Source organism: Mastigoproctus giganteus, chromosome 6 (assembly GCF_048544385.1).
Source record: "Mastigoproctus giganteus isolate SK-2022 chromosome 6, ASM4854438v1, whole genome shotgun sequence".
Taxonomy (NCBI): domain Eukaryota; kingdom Metazoa; phylum Arthropoda; class Arachnida; order Uropygi; family Thelyphonidae; genus Mastigoproctus; species Mastigoproctus giganteus.
Window position 1 is genome coordinate 197,971,818 of NC_143580.1, and position 19,180 is coordinate 197,990,997.

General features: G+C 35.2%; 1 protein-coding gene across 6 annotated transcripts in view; it reads right to left on the minus strand.

The window, feature by feature from the left end:
• The window catches only part of CalpA (calpain A), a 698,286-nt gene that overhangs the window by 65,676 nt on the left and 613,430 nt on the right, over positions 1-19,180 (minus strand). For all 6 annotated transcript variants that reach the window (XM_090376655.1, XM_090376654.1, XM_090376656.1 and 3 more), the window contains exon 7: positions 9,233-9,333. In XM_090376655.1, the coding sequence (XP_090232781.1) occupies positions 9,233-9,333 (101 nt within the window). The remainder of the gene's footprint in view (positions 1-9,232; positions 9,334-19,180) is intronic.

Genomic DNA, 19,180 nt, shown 5'->3' on the forward strand with positions numbered 1-19,180 from the left:
AATTCTACCCCTTGAGCCCTGCACAATCTTTCCAGGGCCGAATTGATTGACAGGGCTCTCATCATATACTCCCTCCTATCGTGTCTGGGCAGAATTGCAGACACTTTCAATTTCAACCCTAATTCACGGCTTTTTTTCATCAGTGACCTGTACTTGTCAAGTAATTCCGCCGGTCTCCTACTCTTAATGTCATTAGTGCCAACGTGTACAACTATATCACCTTTTGTGCCCTTAAAAGATGATATCCGCTCTACAACGTCATCAACCTTTGCCCCTGGCAGACATACCCTGGTCCTATTCCACCTATCCTTTTTACAAAGCATGTTTCCCGTTTCCCTGACAATAGAGTCACCAACAACTACTAGTTCCTTTGGGACCAGCGCATTCTGCCTTGGGGGTTGCCGCTGTGTTCCGCGATGACCAAGTGCAAGCTCTGGCATTGGTGTGGGCAGCTGAGAGCTTGATGGGCCCCTCACTTGTAATCCTTCGAGGGCATCCACCCTATCCTTCAAGCTCTCATATAGGCCCATAACAACGCTGAGTTGTCGCCTTATCTCCTTACACTCCTTGCATCGCACACACACAAAGACATCCCCCATGGCAGTATCATGTCCCATACTTGACTGCTCCGCAAACTTATGTAATAGTTTGAGTGGTAAAAAATAAACATATACATTCTAATTATTAGACCATTTATAGCCAGGATTATGTAGTTTCACAATTACTAACTAATCTGAATATGTCAGTAGAAATGCTTAGTTTTTAGGGTTCGTGCAGTATTAGTTTGTGATTGCTAAGACCTAAGGAATGCAATTTAAGAACAAAAATCAAATTAGAATACAATATAATGGAAAGTTCTTACTCTGCATTAAAGAAAAACAATTTAATGTGACAAAAGTTTACAAAAAAGGTTATTCACATTATAAATACATGAAATGAACATATGTACCAGTTTTAAAAGGACAGTACCAATTTCAGAGTGCTTGTTCCAGTGTCCTAAAGGGCATCACATTTGTACTGGTTTTGTAATATATGACACAGCAAAGACTCAAAGAAATGACATCTGTGGCATTGAGGAACAATGCAGAATAATAAACCAGGATGGTACTTATATTTTGTGATGCTTATAAAAGGATTTACAAAATCTTTATTTCTTATAAGTATAAAATAAAATGTTGTTTTGCAATGAATAATTTAAATAGAAGGAAGGTAAACAATGAATTTTGTCAGATAATCTGTGCCACAGTGTGGCCCCTTTACTCACACTCTGTAGCCCCTAGTCAGTTAGCTAAGTATTTTAACTTAAGAGTGAGTGAGTGAAGTTATAAATAATTTAAAAAAAAAAAATTATCATCTCTAAAACACATCACTCCCAGAAAAGAGGTATAAATTCTATTTCGTTAGGAAAATAAGACTTAAAGAAAGACGAATATGAAGTGGAATGCAATATTTGTAGAATAATATATTCTAATTCTTATGGTACTTGACTTGATATTAAAAATTAAGCAACTGTTTAACTTGGTATTAAACCATCTACTATCAAGAATGCTTGCAATTTTGATTGTCCTCAAGATATGTTAAGAAGCAGTTCTCACTATCATTAAACAAGGTTTCTTTTTTAATTATTTTTTTGCTTACCAGTTTTTATAGTGTCTTCATTTTTCATTTTCAAAATCAGATATCTAATAATAACCACATTATAACAAAACATCCCAGTTTGGGTTACAGAAAATTTGGGTTGCTTTACAAATGTACAGAACTCCAAAAGTGTTTCTGCCAGGACATTCTGCAAGTGTCTTAAGTGGAACTGACACAATCACTTCTTCTCATCATTCCTAGTTGTTGTTTTTGTTTCTTCAGTCAGGTATAATTCATTCCATTGGGAAAATATTGGCAGAATGTTCGAAAAGAAAAAAAACACATCTTGATTTTTGTATATTTGTAATGTGAGTAACTTATTTTGTAATTGCTTACCACATTACATTATTTTTCTTTAATGCAGAGCAAGTACTTTCCCTTATTATATAGTTTTAACCTGAATAATGAGCTTCAAAAATTATGTTCCAAATTAGAATACAAAAAATTTTGTTGATAATACATTTTACTTATGAAGGTAGCATGATCAATCAGATCAAGATTCCTGTATAGTCACTCCAGGTGGTATATTTAAATATCTCCATTGTATGTAGGTAACATATTTGGTTCCTTTTTTTAGGCACATTAGCATATATGCATAATGCACCTATTGTCTTCACTATGACTGTTTGTATGTAACAACTTGACTCACAGCAGACGGATTTTCATGAAATTTTATTTGGACCTTTTAAAAAGATTTGACAAGCCATTCTAAATTGGGCTGTCATTATAATGATCAGCCCAATTGGATCATTACAACTGGACCAATAGAAATCCAGCAAGTATCTTTTTTATTATTATTTTTTTTTTTTTTCCATTCTTATGACCCCCAATGGATGGATTTTTGTGAAATTTTATATTTGGACCTTGGGATGGCTCTAAAATATTTTTAAATATTTGTAGCACCATCCCAAATTTAATTAAAATCAAACCAATAGAAATCTGAGAATTATCATTTCCTTGTCTGTCCATCTGTATGTAATAACTTGACTCCCAGCAGCTGAATTTTCATGAAATTTTATAAAGTGTTCTGTTAGAAACAGTTTGTTGTACCTTCACAAATTTTATTAAAATTGGGCCAACAGAAATCCAGCAATCATTATTTATTTATTTATTGTTTATATCACATAGGCTAGCCATATACCATATACTGCAGCTGAAGCACTCGATGTCATGATTGCTGCCATGTGCTAGTTGGAGGAATTAATGGGCAATGTGGCTGACAATGCAGAAACAAAATTTTCTCTGTTTGCATACAGCATCATTGGTTTTTGCTCTTTTTTTCTTTCTTAAATCATGAATTATTACTTTTGCTAACATGTCTCAAATGTAGCACCTGTGCACATTAGCATTAGCATTAGCATTCGATGCAAGAAAGCAAGCTTATTCAGCATCAGCCCAAAAAAAAAAACCCTCTCCCATTTCACCCCTCCGTTCGTTCGAAATACCTGTCCAGTTGAGCTTTAAATTTGTTTAGGCTATCAACTTCAACAACAAGTGATGGAAGTCGGTTCCACCAGCCAACCACCCGCTGGCCAAAGGCAAATTTCCGCACATCTATCCGACACCCGTCCTTCCTCAATTTGAATTTATGCCCTCTGAGGTGATTATTCTGAGAAAGATGAAGAATCCCATTGGCATTGAGCATGCTCAAACCATTCAAGGCCTTATACACCTCTATCAGATCACCTCGCCGGTGCCTAGTCTCCAGACTCTGTAATTTGCAAAACTTAAGCCTTTCTTCGTAAGAGCAACCCTTTGTTCCATTTACTAATCTTGTTGCCCTTCTCTGTACCCGTTCCAGCAGCTCTACATCCTTCTTGAAATGAGGCCTCCAGACCTGTATACAGTACTCAAGATGTGGCCTAACCATTGCCTTATACAAGGGAATAATCACCTCCTTATCCCTGCTAGAAAAATTCCTGTATATCATTGACAAGACACCATGAGCTACTCTTGCAGCTCGTCTGCACTGCTCAGAGAACTTCATATCTCCCTGCACAATTACCCCCAGGTCCTTTTCATTCTCCACCACTGTCAGTGTGGTACCGCAGAGTTGATACGTTGCTCTGGGGTTACTGTTTCCCATATGCAGTACTTTACATTTGTCAATGTTAAACTTCATTTGCCACCTCTCAGCCCATCTGTTCAACCTTTCCAGATCCTGTTGCAGCAGCATAGCGTCAGTAGTGTCCTTGACGACCCTGCCAACCTTTGTATCATCTGCAAACTTGGACATTAAACTTGATATCCCATCATCAATATCATTCATAAACACCGAAAACAACAACGGACCCAACACTGAACCTTGAGGAACTCCACTAATAACATTAGTCCACGTTGAGCAGTGTCCATTGATTACCATTCTCTGTCTTCTGCCACTCAACCATCCCCTTATCCATAGCAGCAATTTGCCTCCAATGCCACACTGCTCCAATTTGTGCAGCAGTCTTCCATGTGCAACAGTATCAAAAGCCTTTCTAAGATCCAAATATATAATATCAAAGTTATTCCCTGCATCCAGTTCTTTTGTGACTACATCATAGTATCCAATCAAATTGGTCAGGCAAGACCTGCCCTTAACAAAACCATGCTGCGTCTGAGCTATAACTGAATTCTTGTCTAGATGATCCTGCAGTGCTTCTTTAACCAGTGCCTCCATTAATTTACCTGGAACAGAAGTTAAACTAACAGGTCTATAATTACTTGTGTCAGCCTTTGATCCTCCTTTGTGAATTGGGGTTACATTTGCACATCTCCAGTCTATGGGTACCTCCCCTGAGTCCAAAGAAGCTCTCATAATTATGGCTAGGGGTTTGCATACTTCCTTTGCTGCCTCCTTTAATATAACTGGATAGATCCCATCCACCCCAGGTGCCTTTTTTATGTTTATCCTCAACAATCTCTCCTCCACTTTCCTCTCAGTTATTACAAAATCATCCAGCTCACTGCCAATGTTTACTTTACCTACATCATTCTCCTTCCTGAATAACTCCTCATGCGTGAATGTAGATGCAAAATACTCGTTTAGATTGTTAGCCACCTGAGCAGGATCCTCAACTGTTGAACCATCAATATCCAGTGGACCAATCTGATTCATCCCTTTCCTTCTCGAGTTCAAGTATGTAAAGAACTCTTTTCTGTTTTTCTTTGCATCCTTTGCCAAGGATTTTTCGTAGTCTGCCTTTGCCTGCCTAATCTCCTTTGTGACTTGGTTACAGACCAACTTATATCTATCATAGGCTTCCATGTCACCCATTAATTTATATGTATCCCATGCATTTTTCTTCTCTGCCACATGTCTCATTAGTTCATCTGACAACCATTTAGGCCTAAACCTTGAACAATATTTCTTAGTTGGTATGTAAAGCCTGGTAGCCTCCAAGATTAGTTCCTTGAATGCTTCCCATTTTGAGTTTGCTGTTGGTAACATCATCAGTTGGTCCCACTGTATAGAATTTAAATACTGTCTCAGACCATCATAGTCGCCTTTACGAAAACAAAAACCCTTCCCTTTACCTCTGATGGTAGTTACCTCCTTGAGTAAATCCCACTTCAACACACTGTGATCACTGCCACCTAGTGGTTCATTTATCTGCAGGTTCTTAATGCATGAAGAGTCACTACTGATAATCAGATCAAGAGTATTGCTCCCTCTTGTTGCCTCACGAACATGCTGGTGTAGAAAACAATCATCCAATAAATCCACAAAAGCCTTGCTAGTGTGCGAGTGACCAACCCACAAATTCCAGTCAATATCTGGGAAATTAAAATCCCACATTAACCACCTTGACCTAAGACATTCAGAATACTTCAGAAGCAGATAAAAGGAAAAAGCAGAAAACTACTTTAAACACATATAGAAAGATAAATTTAGAAACAACAGGAAGATAACAAAATTTCAATATGTATACAAGCAATAAACTTTCAAACTTCATGTGATATAACGAATACAGTATATCGAAAGATAGATGGTAACTAATTTCATCTTTTCACTCAAATGAAAATTAACAAAGGCAAATGGCATTTACATTTTTGGGCAAAAGCAATCATAATGACTTTATAATGTTATGACTTTCATAATGAAATTATAATGTTATGACTTTCTGTTAGTCATAACATTATAAGTTGATGAATTATCTAAGAGGAGTAAAGTGGTTTGGGAGGGAGAGAGAGAGAGAGAGAGAGAGAGAGAGAGAGAGAGAGAGAGAGAGAGAGAGAGAGATTCCATTACCACACCTGTAATGAGGGAAAGACAATTGGGATGATCAGTAGTTTTAAATTTTAGTTTGCTTTTTTTAGATATTTAATATATCAGATTTTTCTAATTTTATGTTGATAGCTTTAACCTTTTATTGTTCTTACATCTAGAATTTCTGTATATTTAAAATCTGTTGGTGTTTGCTATCTATCAATTCCAAGGAATTAAAGCAACAAGGTGCAACATGTAAGTAGGAAGTTGGAAAAATAGTTTTGAATATTTAAAAAAGTTTTAATATATTTTTACAGAAAAATCTGTTTGAAATTTTGATAACATATTATCTTCACTTGTTTGTGTTACAGATCTCAGATTAGAAACATACTCCAAAACATAAATGCTCTTTTGATAATTGTTTTTGAACATTTTACATTAAATCATATTATGATGATGCCCAACTCCATACACACTATATAAATAAATATGACATGTCTAACATCAAAAATCAATAGTTATTTAAAAAAAAAAAACTGTCTTCAAGACAGATGACATTGATTATTTTCACCTCAACATTTAGAAGCATATAATAGCCAGAATTAGAAATTTTTGAGCTTTTTTTAATGACAGAAATAATATACAAATATCAAAGATAATATGTATATCATATTCATGGCTAATAGAGATATTTTTAAACAAAATTTAACTTTCATAACATAAGCAGATACATATACAATTATTTTCCACCCAAAAATGGAAATGTTCATAGTGCAGCCAAATATGAACATTTCTCAACAATTTATTTTTCTTTGATTAACTATAAAATATTCACTCCAAATCTAAAAGACAATTTTTGTGCCTTTAATAGCCATATTAAAAAAAAAAAAAATCAAACCCAAGAAGAAGTCCCTCTAACGTGGCAGCTGCTAGTTTATCTGTCTTTGAGCACACCCCCTCCCCCAGTCAATTGTGCTCTGCACACTATACAAACAAAATATCATATTCATAACAACAATAATAATAATATTTTTACAAAAATATAAAAAATAATTCTTATAACTGGGTTGGCTGCTGTCCCAATTATGATACAGCTGGAAAGAACCAAAATTTTCTCTGCTGTACACATGACAGAATTTGGAAAATTAAATGCACTAGGCATAATCCTTATGGGTTTTGATAATTAACTATATAATATCAGTGTAAATACACCATAGTTAACCCATAGATTTGAGCTACGATTGTAGCGTAGAAGGCATCGTTTTAATTGTATCTCATAATGTGGTTGCCTTCACAACAAGATAGCTACTATTGAATTACTTCAAATAAATAACGCTTCTCTAGTAGAGAAGACTACTGTTATTTATTTTCAGCGGTACCACCACCCAGACGATCGTTTCGAAGCTGTTTGGCTTCGTCATCAGTGGGCGGGCAGGTACCCAGATAATACAACAAGCCATCTCAGTTGCGAAGTTATATCCACATTATGAAAGATGCCAGAAGGGTGTGGTGGTAATGTATTTGGAAAATTAAATGCACTGGGCATAATCCTTTATGCCTAGTGCATAATAAGATGGCTTGTTGTATTACCTGGGTACCTGCCCGCCCACTGACGACGAAGCCAAACAGCTTCGAAACGATCGTCTGGGTGGTGGTACCGCTGAAAATAAATAACAGTAGTCTTCTCTACTAGAGAAGCGTTATTTATTTGAAGTAATTCAATAGTAGCTATCTTGTTGTGAAGGCAACCACATTATGAGATACAATTAAAACGATGCCTTCTACGCTACAATCGTAGCTCAAATCTATGGGTTAACTATGGTGTATTTACACCGATATTATATAATACATGACAGAATGTGTAAAAATAAAGGATGTATCTTTATTATTAGAGAGCACCTCCCCCAAATAGTGGAAAACTGAAACTAAATCAAATCAACAACAAATGTGCACTTAAAGCAAACAAATAAATGTCATGTTATAATAAAATTATGGAATTAATTTTTTTTTTAAATTTAAAACAATGAAACCCATACTAAGACACTTTTCAAGAAGTATCCAGAAATGAATTGATACAAATGATATGTTCAAATGAACTAATGATACTAAAATAGTCAAATAATTTGTAATTCCAATAAACTTATACAAATAATGATGCATCTGAAATTAAAATTTCTAAAATAATCTGAGGCTAGTCATTTTTAATTATTTTATAAGTTTTACATTCATACCCCTTTTTTATGTATGTTTACTGGCATTATAAATTATCCAGCTATGTTCTGATTTCATCAATAATCCATTTGATCATATCATTTATATATTCTTGAAAATGTGTTGGATTAGCTTTTAACATTTTTACATTTTAATTATGATATAGTTAGGTATATGATACATGATTGTTAAATTTAAATTTCTTAATTTTATAACAACCCGACATTATTTTTATATCAATTTTAAGTTTGCATTTGATTTATCCATTGCATTATAATTTTAGTCTCCCACTATGTGAAGGAGATGCTCTGTAATAAATAAAATGGTGTTTCTTTTAATTTAGTATATCAGAGACAAAATTAACCCAGAACTGGGTATACAGGGTCTTCTTCAAAACTCCACATGATTTCATAGATTCATGCTCTTCGTCTACTTGGTCCACACAGCTGACCCTCCGAATACCTTTTAACAAGTGTTTATTTGATTTCTCCATTGAGAATTATTGTTTTCACGCAAAAAGGAAAAATGTAGGATCAAGTTAAGCTTGTTCTCAATAATTATATGCATGTGCTGAAACAAGAATTTAATATTAGCAGCATCTCTCACATCCAATTATTGAAGAATGTTAGCTTTATATGTTATGGCAGCACCTCCAATTATTATACTCTATGGTTTCATGTTAAAGTCTGGCTAGCATCCAATTGTTGAAGCATGTGGGTTTTTCGACTTACATTTCACTCACTCACTAATATAATATAATGTCAGCAAGAAGTGAAAATCAAAATGTAAACCAAAATGTAAACCAAATAAGGGAGGTAATAAAAAAATCTAAAGCACTGCAGAGGGGGGGGGAGTATTTAAAAAATAATTGAAAATACATGTTTTTAACATGAAAAAATGGATTGGATTTTTTACAGATGTGTTCATAATAGATTGAAAATAAAACTGGCATCAAGAAGTGAACAATTCTGAATTATTTCTTGCCAATTTTTAAGGTTATAAAAGGAAGGAGTAACTTTTTCCAAGTGCATGTGTGATCCTAAAACAAAACTTTGGTGTGCCTGGTTATGCATTAAGTTAAAGATATCATAAGTATCCCGAACTGCTCGTAAAAATGTTAAAGAAAAAAATAACCATGGAAAAAATACTTGTCATAATAGAACTCTTGTTAAATCACACTCAAGATATACTCACTTATCACTCCATGCCCCTTTCCACTCACATTCATTACCCCAAGGATTTCTGACCCTCAAGAGTGGTATTTTGCCCGTAATACGAGGTGTACTTATTTCCACCTGTAATGTATATGTAAAAATCAAGAATCAGCTTAGCAGTGCAACATAATAAGTAAAAAAAAAAATTAATTCATTTTAATTTACAAGTAATTTCATTTATTCTAAAAGATATGCATAATGCAAAAAAATCGAATACAATAGTTATATAGTGCAACAGATACACATCCCACTTTTGACTATTGTGAGTTCGACTATGGAAACTTTCTCTTTTTTTTTTTTTTAATTTTTCAATTTGACTAACACAAGCAATTTATTCTGTATCTCTTTTCTCATGTCTTGGTTTCTCATTTAGTTGTAATAACACATTTTTTTCTTTGAAGTATTTAATATAGGGTTGGGGGTGGTGAACATTTTTTCATGTGTGCCAAAATTGGCTAAATCTTTTAAAAACTACCTTTGCATGCCCCTCAGAAGGCAATAATCAAGACATTTAATCACATAATCCCATCAGTACGTCTCACCACTACAACTTCGAACAAGTCACTGCATGAATACAGTTAATTTTTTGAATGGTAGGATGTCACTACATGCTTGGCAGAGAGAACAAGAGTGTGCAAGTTACAACACAAGGTGGATTGCTGGAGGGATGTTGTTTTGAAGTTGGACATTTTTTGGGTTACTCTGAATTCCTCGTGCCCAAAAAATTTGTAAGCGTGCCATGGGTTCGCCACCCTTGATATAGGAGATGCTACATAGCCTAAAAATAAATTCAGTATATTGATGACTATCCTTCTAGGTTTGGTGAACAGCAGACTCTTAATAGCCATAAGTAAAGGTTATGGTCTTGCACTATACTTACATACAAGTAAAGGTTATGGTCTTGCACTATATTTACATATAAGTAAAGGTTATGGTCTTGCACTATACTTACATATTCTTTCAATAACCTTGTGAAGTTCCTCAAAAGGCTATTCTGTAATTTATTTAAGAGATACCACTATGACAGCCTTTTCCAAGACCAGTCTCTCATCAGGTGGGGTTTTCAATTAATGTAATTCTAATGACTTGTGAATATCGAAGCAAGACTATGTGAGATACCATTAGATTATAAAGAAGTTAAAATTTCGAAACTCGCATAGAACTTCTTCATTATTCACAGGTCATCAGAGATGCACTAACTGAAACCATCTGATGAGAAACTGGTTATTCCCGAAACAGGTAGTCATATACTAGTGTCTCACATTTTAAATATGTAACTGCATAGCCTTTCTTTTTTTTTTTTTTTTTTTTGGTAGTTGTTGGTGCATAGGCTTCTGTGGCCATAATGCACCTCCCAAGGTTTTTGCAGTACTTTGATCCAAGCCCGAGGCGGGAATCAAATCCGCGACCTTTGGGTTGCCAGGCAGGCACTTTACCCACCCGGCTAGCCCGGTCGGCCACATAGCCTTTCAAAGTGATTCACATAGATAGCAAAAGTAGTTATCATGGGTATATTGTAAGATCATAACATTTACTAATGGAATGTTGCATGTCTGGTGGTGGTGCTGAATGCATAGAAGAACAAAATAGTCCTTGATTTACTGAAGACATTTTTAAGAAGGTTACTGATATAAGTGTGCTACAGAGCATAAGCTAAACAAATTAAAAACATACTCACACCTTAAAAAAAAAGTCTTAAAAAAAAAAAAAAAAAAAAAAAGGGTAAACTGCAGCCATTGTGAACCCACTGCAAAATTGAAGTCTCCCCAATGATTCATGTTAAGCAAAATGGACCATAATCTGCCACGCTGGTCCGGTGCGGGTTGGCAGATAGACCATATTTAGCAGTCAGGGGCTTGAACCCCAGTTTACTCAAAGAGCACCTGCTGCTGCACTCCTACTCAAATCAATCTTTTTTTTGGCATCTTTGGAGGTAAAGTTTAAATCAATTACTTAAGCACTTTACATTATTAAACTTTCCTTTTAGACTTCAATTTATATTTCTGTATATTTATTATATAATTTCCATGCTAATTTGCAGCTCAAGTCTAATTTATCTAAGATAAAAGTCTGATTATCTTAGATATTATCTAAGATAAAATATTATCAATATTATCAAAGATTATCTAAGATAAAAATGTGATTTTCAAACCCATTATAAGACCATGTTTATGGGTGGAAAATTATTTAACTAGTGTGAATTCAGCTAATGCACATTTTCTCAGGAACACATTACTTGCATCAACTGAAGGAGAACTATACATAATATAGATATGGCACATTAATATAGTGCTACATTGTATAGGTGTGGTATTACACTATACATAAAATATAGTATGAAAAGTATTTATACACTTTACATCACAAATATGATATGTGATATATTAACCAACAAAATGCTTCGACCTTTTCAAAAAAAAAATTTATGAGCAAACCTTCAGCCTATCTATGAAGTGCAATATCAGTAGCTTTCTTGCAGACCAGTATCTTGCCTCCATTAAAAATAATATTTTGAATTCCCTTTCACCTGCCATTATGTTTTTCAGATAAGTCAATAGTATAATATGCATTCTGATATCAAACTTAGCCAAAGAACTATTGTCTCAGCTTAATCACATAATCAGTGCTTGAATTATTTTTTAGAATCTAATATAAACATTCCCATAAACTCTCTAAACGTCATACCACTTACACAGCATGACAAACTTTATTTTCAAAATTTACCATAAAGTCACTAATATATATACATTTATTAATAGAGCTGCCATTTCCCAAATTATAAATGTATGTTCAGTTTATAAATATTCAAGTTTAGCACATTAAATTTCTATCTTCACTTAATATCATCAAGAAAATATCCTCTTTCCCTTATGTATAAGTTTGTGCTATAGCATCATGTTTATACATAGCCAACTACTAAGTAGTTACAAAATTGGCATCATTTAAGTATACCTCATATTTTGAATGCCTTCACAGTGAGTTACCATGATATTGCACTATACCTCAGGTCACAAACTTAATCGTTCTTTGACTCCGTTCGTGAACCAAAACAATTTTTCCCATTGAAATTAATGCAAATCCAATTAATCCGTTCGCCCACCCCAGAAACATATTGTTTTTTGACTTTTTTATGGATTTATGTGTGGCAAAAATATATAATATAAAATATACAGTATAACTTTACCTTTGTGGTTGATAGTTGCTGGCACAGGTAGATGGTAGAGGAGGAGGAGGAAGACTACGCCTTCGAAGGAGAGTCCCATTCCATAATAATGTCGGGCATTTCTGGTGTTTTTTCTCTTGTTTGTATCCTGGGAAGTGGTTCGATTGCTGGCTCGGTGGTTGGTGTTTTCACAAGATAACGATCCAGAGACATTTGTCTTTTTCTTTGTTGGATAATTTTCCGAAAATGGGACATCACATTGTCATTTAAAATGTCCATTGCTCTGCTGGTCACAGTTTTGTTAGGGTGATGCTTCTCAATGAAAACCTGCACTTCACTCCACTTCCTACAAATTTCTTTGATCTCAGCACTTGAAACATGTACCACCTCTTCCTCCTCCTCTCCTGAGTGCTCCTCCTGCATAAATTTCATCTGTTCACGTTGCAACTCAACAAGTTCTTCTGTGTTGAGTTCTTGCCTGTGGTCCTCCACCAGCTCCACCACATCCTCCTCATTGACCTCCAAGCCCAAACTCTTGCCAACGGTCACAATCTCATTTACTAGAGTTACATCTGTCTCCTCGAAGTTTCTATCAGGCACACAACCTGGCCAAAGTCTCCTCCAGGCAAATTGAAACGTGCAGTTAGAGACATTGTTCCATACCTTGTCAATGAGGTTTATGCAGTGGAGGATATGGAAGTGATCCTTCCAAAAATCACGCAGGGTCAAATCCGTGTCGTTGGTCACCTGGAAACACCTGGAAAAAAGAGCCTTTGTATATAACTTCTTGAAGTTGGAAATTACTTGCTGGTCCATGGGCTGGATGAGAGGAGTGGTGTTAGGAGGCAGAAATCTGACTTTTATGAAGTCGTATTCAACATCAAGGTCTTCTTCCATACTTGAATGGGCAGGAGCACTGTCCATAACCAGCAGACATTTAAGGGGCAAATTATTTTCCTCAAGGTATTTCTTGACAGGTGGCATAAAAACTTCAGTCAACCACTCCATAAAAAGTAATCGTGTTACCCAAGCCTTGCTATTCGCTCTCCATAATACCGGAAGTTTACCCTTTGGCACTTTATTGCGTTTAAAAGCGTGTGGATTTTCAGAGTGGTAAACTAAAAGAGACTTAATCTTACAATCCCCATTTGCATTAGCGCACAATAAAAGTGTAAGCCTGTCCTTCATTGGTTTGTTGCCAGGCAGTGACTTTTCCTCTTGGGTTATGTAAGTCCTTCTTGGCATTTTTTTCCAAAAAATTCCCATTTCATCGCAATTAAAAACTTGATGCGGTATGTAACCTTCAGAGTTGATAAAGTTTGCAAATTCCTCCACGTAGGCATCTGCTGCTTTTTTGTCCGAACTAGCTGCCTCTCCAAGCCTAACAACACTATGAATTCCAGTTCGTCGACGAAACTTCTCGAACCAGCCTCTACTTTCTTTAAATTCGTCAACGTTAGCATCACTTGTATTTGCCGTTTTCACCACTAAATCACTGTGCAAAAGTAAAGCCTTCTCGCAAGCTGCTTTTCATTAATCCAAACTAACAATAATTTTTCTACTTCTTCTAACACTTAAGACCTTTGCTTCGTTATTTGTTAACATAGTCACTCCTTTAGCCACACAGCTGTCTTTAGCGCATCTTTGTTCTTTAAGATAGTACAGATCGTAGATTTAGCCATGTCGTACCACTTGGCGAGATCAGAAACATGAACACCATTCTCGTGTTTAGTTATTATTTCCTTTTTCGTTTCTACTGTAATATGCTTAGGCTTCTTTACACCACTGTCACTAACACTTTTCACTTTCTTAGGAGCCATAATGAGGGTTAATGCAAAAAGCAAAAAAAAATTGTATCAAGAACAACGCAACGGCAAACAATGTTCACAGCGCACAAACCTGAGTACAACTGATGCTGTTTGCGAGCCGAAAACATGGCACCAAAGCCATGTTTGTGCATTTGTGCACCGAGGCATTGTTCGCAGGTCAAGTCAAAATTTGTTTGGAAATCGTGTTCGTGGGCCGATTTGTTCGTGACTAGAGGCGTTCATGACCCGAAGTACCACTGTACCTCAAATAAGTAATGCTTCACCAATGGAGAAGACTATTGTTACTTATTCTAGGCAGATACCACCACCCAGTCAGCACTATTTCAGAGCTTATTGATTCTTCATTGGTGAGTGGGTAGGTACCCTGTTGTTGCAATGATGAAGATGACAACCCAGTTGTGAAGTATAACTCCACAATATTATGAAAATAAGTTTCTTTCTTATATCCTTCATCACCTTGCAACACAGTTTAAGCATAAATATCCCTGTTTTCCTCATAGCACTTAGCTCTAAATAGCACTAAAGATTTCCAAATAGCACTTAGCTCTAAGGTCTTCTCTTGGATATACTAATATTTGTTAGGTTTTAAACCTTTGAAAAAATTATTGCTTTTCTAAAAACTCTTCAGCTTATTTCTTCAAATACTATCAAGAGCTTAAACAGTGGCCTTTATATAATTCCTTCTCAGTGCAATTGGGTTGACAAAATCTGTGTTCTCATTACAAATTTCTACAATGCAAAACAGAGCATCAGTCTCAGAAATGAGTATGCATGCCTTGAAATAGTAGTAGTAGAGGAGGCATGTCATGCAAGAAAGCAAGCTTATAAAAAAAAAAAAAAAAAAAACATTTCACACATCCATTCCCTCTAAACATTTTCCAATTCCTCCTTATGGAAGTATGTGTGCCAGCAATCAACTACCCATTGGCTAAAGGCAAATTTCCACACATCTATTCAAATCTAGTCACACCCTTGAGTTACCTAATATAGTAGACTCATGATTATCCAGGATGGTTGAGAAATAAATTTTACTACATAATCTGCAAAATGAAAGAATTTATTTAAATACATATTCATATTTATAAAAGTATACTACAGCATAGGAAAATTTGGCATACAATTTAATACTATGACTATGCATGCATATTTTATGAAAGAGGAAAAAAATTGGAGCCCCCCTGGTTGGTCTCAGATGTTATGTGAGTTTAAGCATGAAATATTATGTAAGTCTGAGCATGAGAGCAACATCTCCTTGTTGTTCTATGTAGTTGAGTAGTGACTCTAGATGAGACAAATCAAGATTAACCAGAATCATAGAAACCTCAGTTAATCCATCCCTGGATAATTGGGAGTCTACTGTTGGCCAGCAGTCAGTAACAAAACTGAAAATTTTGCCATCCCCTAAAATTCTTAAACAGGAAGGGATAATTCATCAAAATTTCACATGCTTTTACTCTTTAACAATTCCAGCAAAATAACCATCAGGAGCACTGACTCTTTGGGCCTCCCTTGGTGGTTATTTTGCAAAGAAGGTAATTTCAGTATTTCTGCACATCCTCACATATACAACCAGTGGTGAGCTATAGTGGGCTCGCAAGAGCCCATTGTTGAAATGATTATTTATTTTACAAATGAAATCCTGAATTTAACTATTGAGTATCCAGAGCAGGAACTAAGGTGAGACAGCAGGAACCCATCCCCAGCATTTTAATCACCCAATCGACCAGTTATATATTTTTAAATTGCTTCGTTTTTGAGTTAATTACATCGAACCCCTGTTTAACGAACTTTTTCATAGCGATTTTTTAAAAATTTTCCTTGGTTTTTACGGAAACATTTAAAATAATTTCCGACGACATATTACGAGAGACAACTCTGTACACATTATCCTCACTGCTGGCCTTTAGGTAATTAGAAAGTACGAATTAAGGGTAAAAGGGATTACCGTTCCACAACGTTACTGGTGGCCATAAAACTTATGCAGCCACATTCCGAGAAGTCGCACTAGTCAATCTGTTCTCACTGTCAAGATGACAACTGGAATGGTCTCGGAGCCAAGCATCTTGGAACTGTGTGGCTGGAGGATCCCTCTACCCGGACTGAGGTCAGCTCCCACCTCACTATAACAGACTAGCGCTCAGTGACCTCTTTCTCCCTAGGGAGATGCTCCCCACAATCCTTTCAATTGATGGCGACCGCTGTAGGTTTGTGAAGGATCGGAGGTACCAAAGACAGATCCTTAAGATCTGTCTTCGGTACCTTGGCTAGGCAAAGTGTACATTGATAAGGGCAGCATAATAATGCCCAATATATTGTAAATAATGTTCAAAGCACGATGTCTTTATGAATGTGTTGTAAATAAAGTCAACAATATCTTTATGAATGTAAATATTAATATAACATAATGTAAATATGAATATCTTTATTATTTCCTTGTAAATACTGTCAAAAGCATATATCCTGTAAATAATCTGACACTGATTCTATTTTATTGTTGGCTCTGGGGGATGAGCCTGAACTTCGATGTGGGCCCCGTCTCCCCAAGGCTATTGTCCACCAGCCAATGTAAAACCCCTGGCACTGCTGCTGTGAAGGGTCTAGTATATACCACGTTTGTATACAATAAAGATTATATATATATGCTTTCCATAGCCAGTCAGAGGATTAAGAAGATTCCTGACACGGTTAATAGCCACTGGTCAACCTGTATTGTGGTTTCCTCTTTACTCTGACAAGAAATCATGTTTTTCGGAGAAGTAAGTGATACAGGCGTTTCGGTAACTTTCTCCTGTCTACGTTTATATGGTTACAGTAGCTGAATATCCGAGTGATTCCGATATTTTGCAGTTTCGGAACTAGTGACGGTAATGACGTCGAGGAGTGGAGGAGGAATGAGGTAAACTTTCCAAAGTTTACTTCAACATTTCATCTTTTCATTTCAAAGATGAAATGTTGGTAGATTTGGAAACTGCTTCGAGGCTTTCACTGTGAAGAAAATGTTCCAAAATATAATGGCATACAGGCATAATTAAAAAAAAAAAAACTGTATGCATTATATCATCAATCTCCAAAAGACCAGCGCGAATTAAGGATTGTATAAGGGTCGTGTGTTTGGGCTATGATAGGCAGCTTGTAGAAGGCAATATGAGAAAACAAAAAGAAATATTTATTTTTTCATGCTAAAATCATGACAGAATACAATTATTTCACAAACACAATATTACTAACAGCAATCACAATTTAATTATATCAAAAACACAAATTAAAATTTGCAAAAAATCATACAAATTATAATCAAACATTTAAGTATTATAATAATCTTAATATACTTTAAATAATCCTTAAAGACTAAACTCTTATTATTTGGGTAACACTTGTTTCCATGCAGTGTGCGTTGTGGAACCGATTGATTGTACGGTCGAATTTTGTGATTTGGCGAAGGCGATTATTGTGAAGGTGTTTACTTTCTGGTTGATTTGTGTCGTCGAGGGGGGGGGTCTTAGCTGAGGTAGGGTGTTTTTCGCCCTATCCAGTTATGTTAAAATCGGTAAATGAGTTCCCGATTTAAAAACATCGTCGAGTGGGGGGAAAACACCCTAGGCATATCAACATAGGACGACAGTGAGGGGGGGAAGCAGTGAATGGCACTTGTCAATCACTGTCTGGAGTTTTACTTAATTAATCTAATTATAATAATAACAAGAAAATGGAACATTTTATCCGGGATTCGTTCGGGCCACAATGAGAAGCTTGTAGCTTGCGGACAGCAATTGAGGATTGGAGGGATTATCCCGCTTTGTGCAAACACTTTGAATCAGAAATTAAATATTCTGGATTATTAAACCGACTTTTCAATCTGGAATGAATTTCTTAACGATTTAGCACTAATGATCGACATCCTGCAGGAGCTCTTTTACCTTTCAGAAGCCTTATAAAGTCACAGCATCACAATGGTAAAAGCAGATAAATTAATTATTTTAACTATAAATGCTATCACTAATTTAAAAAAATTCTGAAGGAAATTATGAAGCTAAAATTGAGAGCATGTTGAAGTTGAAGGAATTGAAAGTAAGAACACATTTAAAAAATTACCTCATGACAGGTTATTAAGGCTAAATTATTAATGCAACGGAGTAATTTTAAATTAAATAAAGAAAATAATGATACTATTGACGATGAGGAATTGAAAGAAATTTTAAACATATGCTACCTGGAATTGTGTAATACGAAAGAACTTTCGTCTCCATGGCAAGACGGTGAAAAATGAATAAGAAATTTAAGTTTTCTGATAAAATATGAAATAAAAATTAATGATTTTAGAGATTTTGTCGAAGTCAGTTTATCTTTAAAATCGAGTGAAATTATCTCTTCAATTAAGAAAGCCAGAAATATCTTTGAAACCATTGCGATTAGTAGTGCTGAAGCTGAGCGAGATTTCAGCATAAATGAATAATATTGTGACAATTTAATACGTTGCAGATTATGATGACCATACATCTAAAGGGAAAACCATTGCTTCAATTTGATCTGGATCGTTATGTCAAATCACTGCTCAGCTATTGAGCAAAGCAGAAGATCGACAACAAATGTAAAGAAGTAAATTGCATATGGCAATTTTCAGAATAAATTTTTCTTGAATATTTGTATAATAATTTTTTTCATGTAATCTGTGATTTTTGTGTACCTTTTCTAGAAGAGTGTTTTTTATGTTAATATTTGTTTTTATATTGTAGAATGTTTTGTGATAGTTTTTGTTATTTGTGATATGGGAAATATTTTGTGTTATTTTTTATTCGCAGTATTAAAATTTTATCATGAAAAAAAAAATGTATCCATTATATTTCCCTAGTTGTTAAAAAAAAAAAAAAAGACCAATAAAAAAGTGGTAGAGGGTTTTATGTGAATCCCTTTGCGTTTCTTTTAGGTATTTTGATTT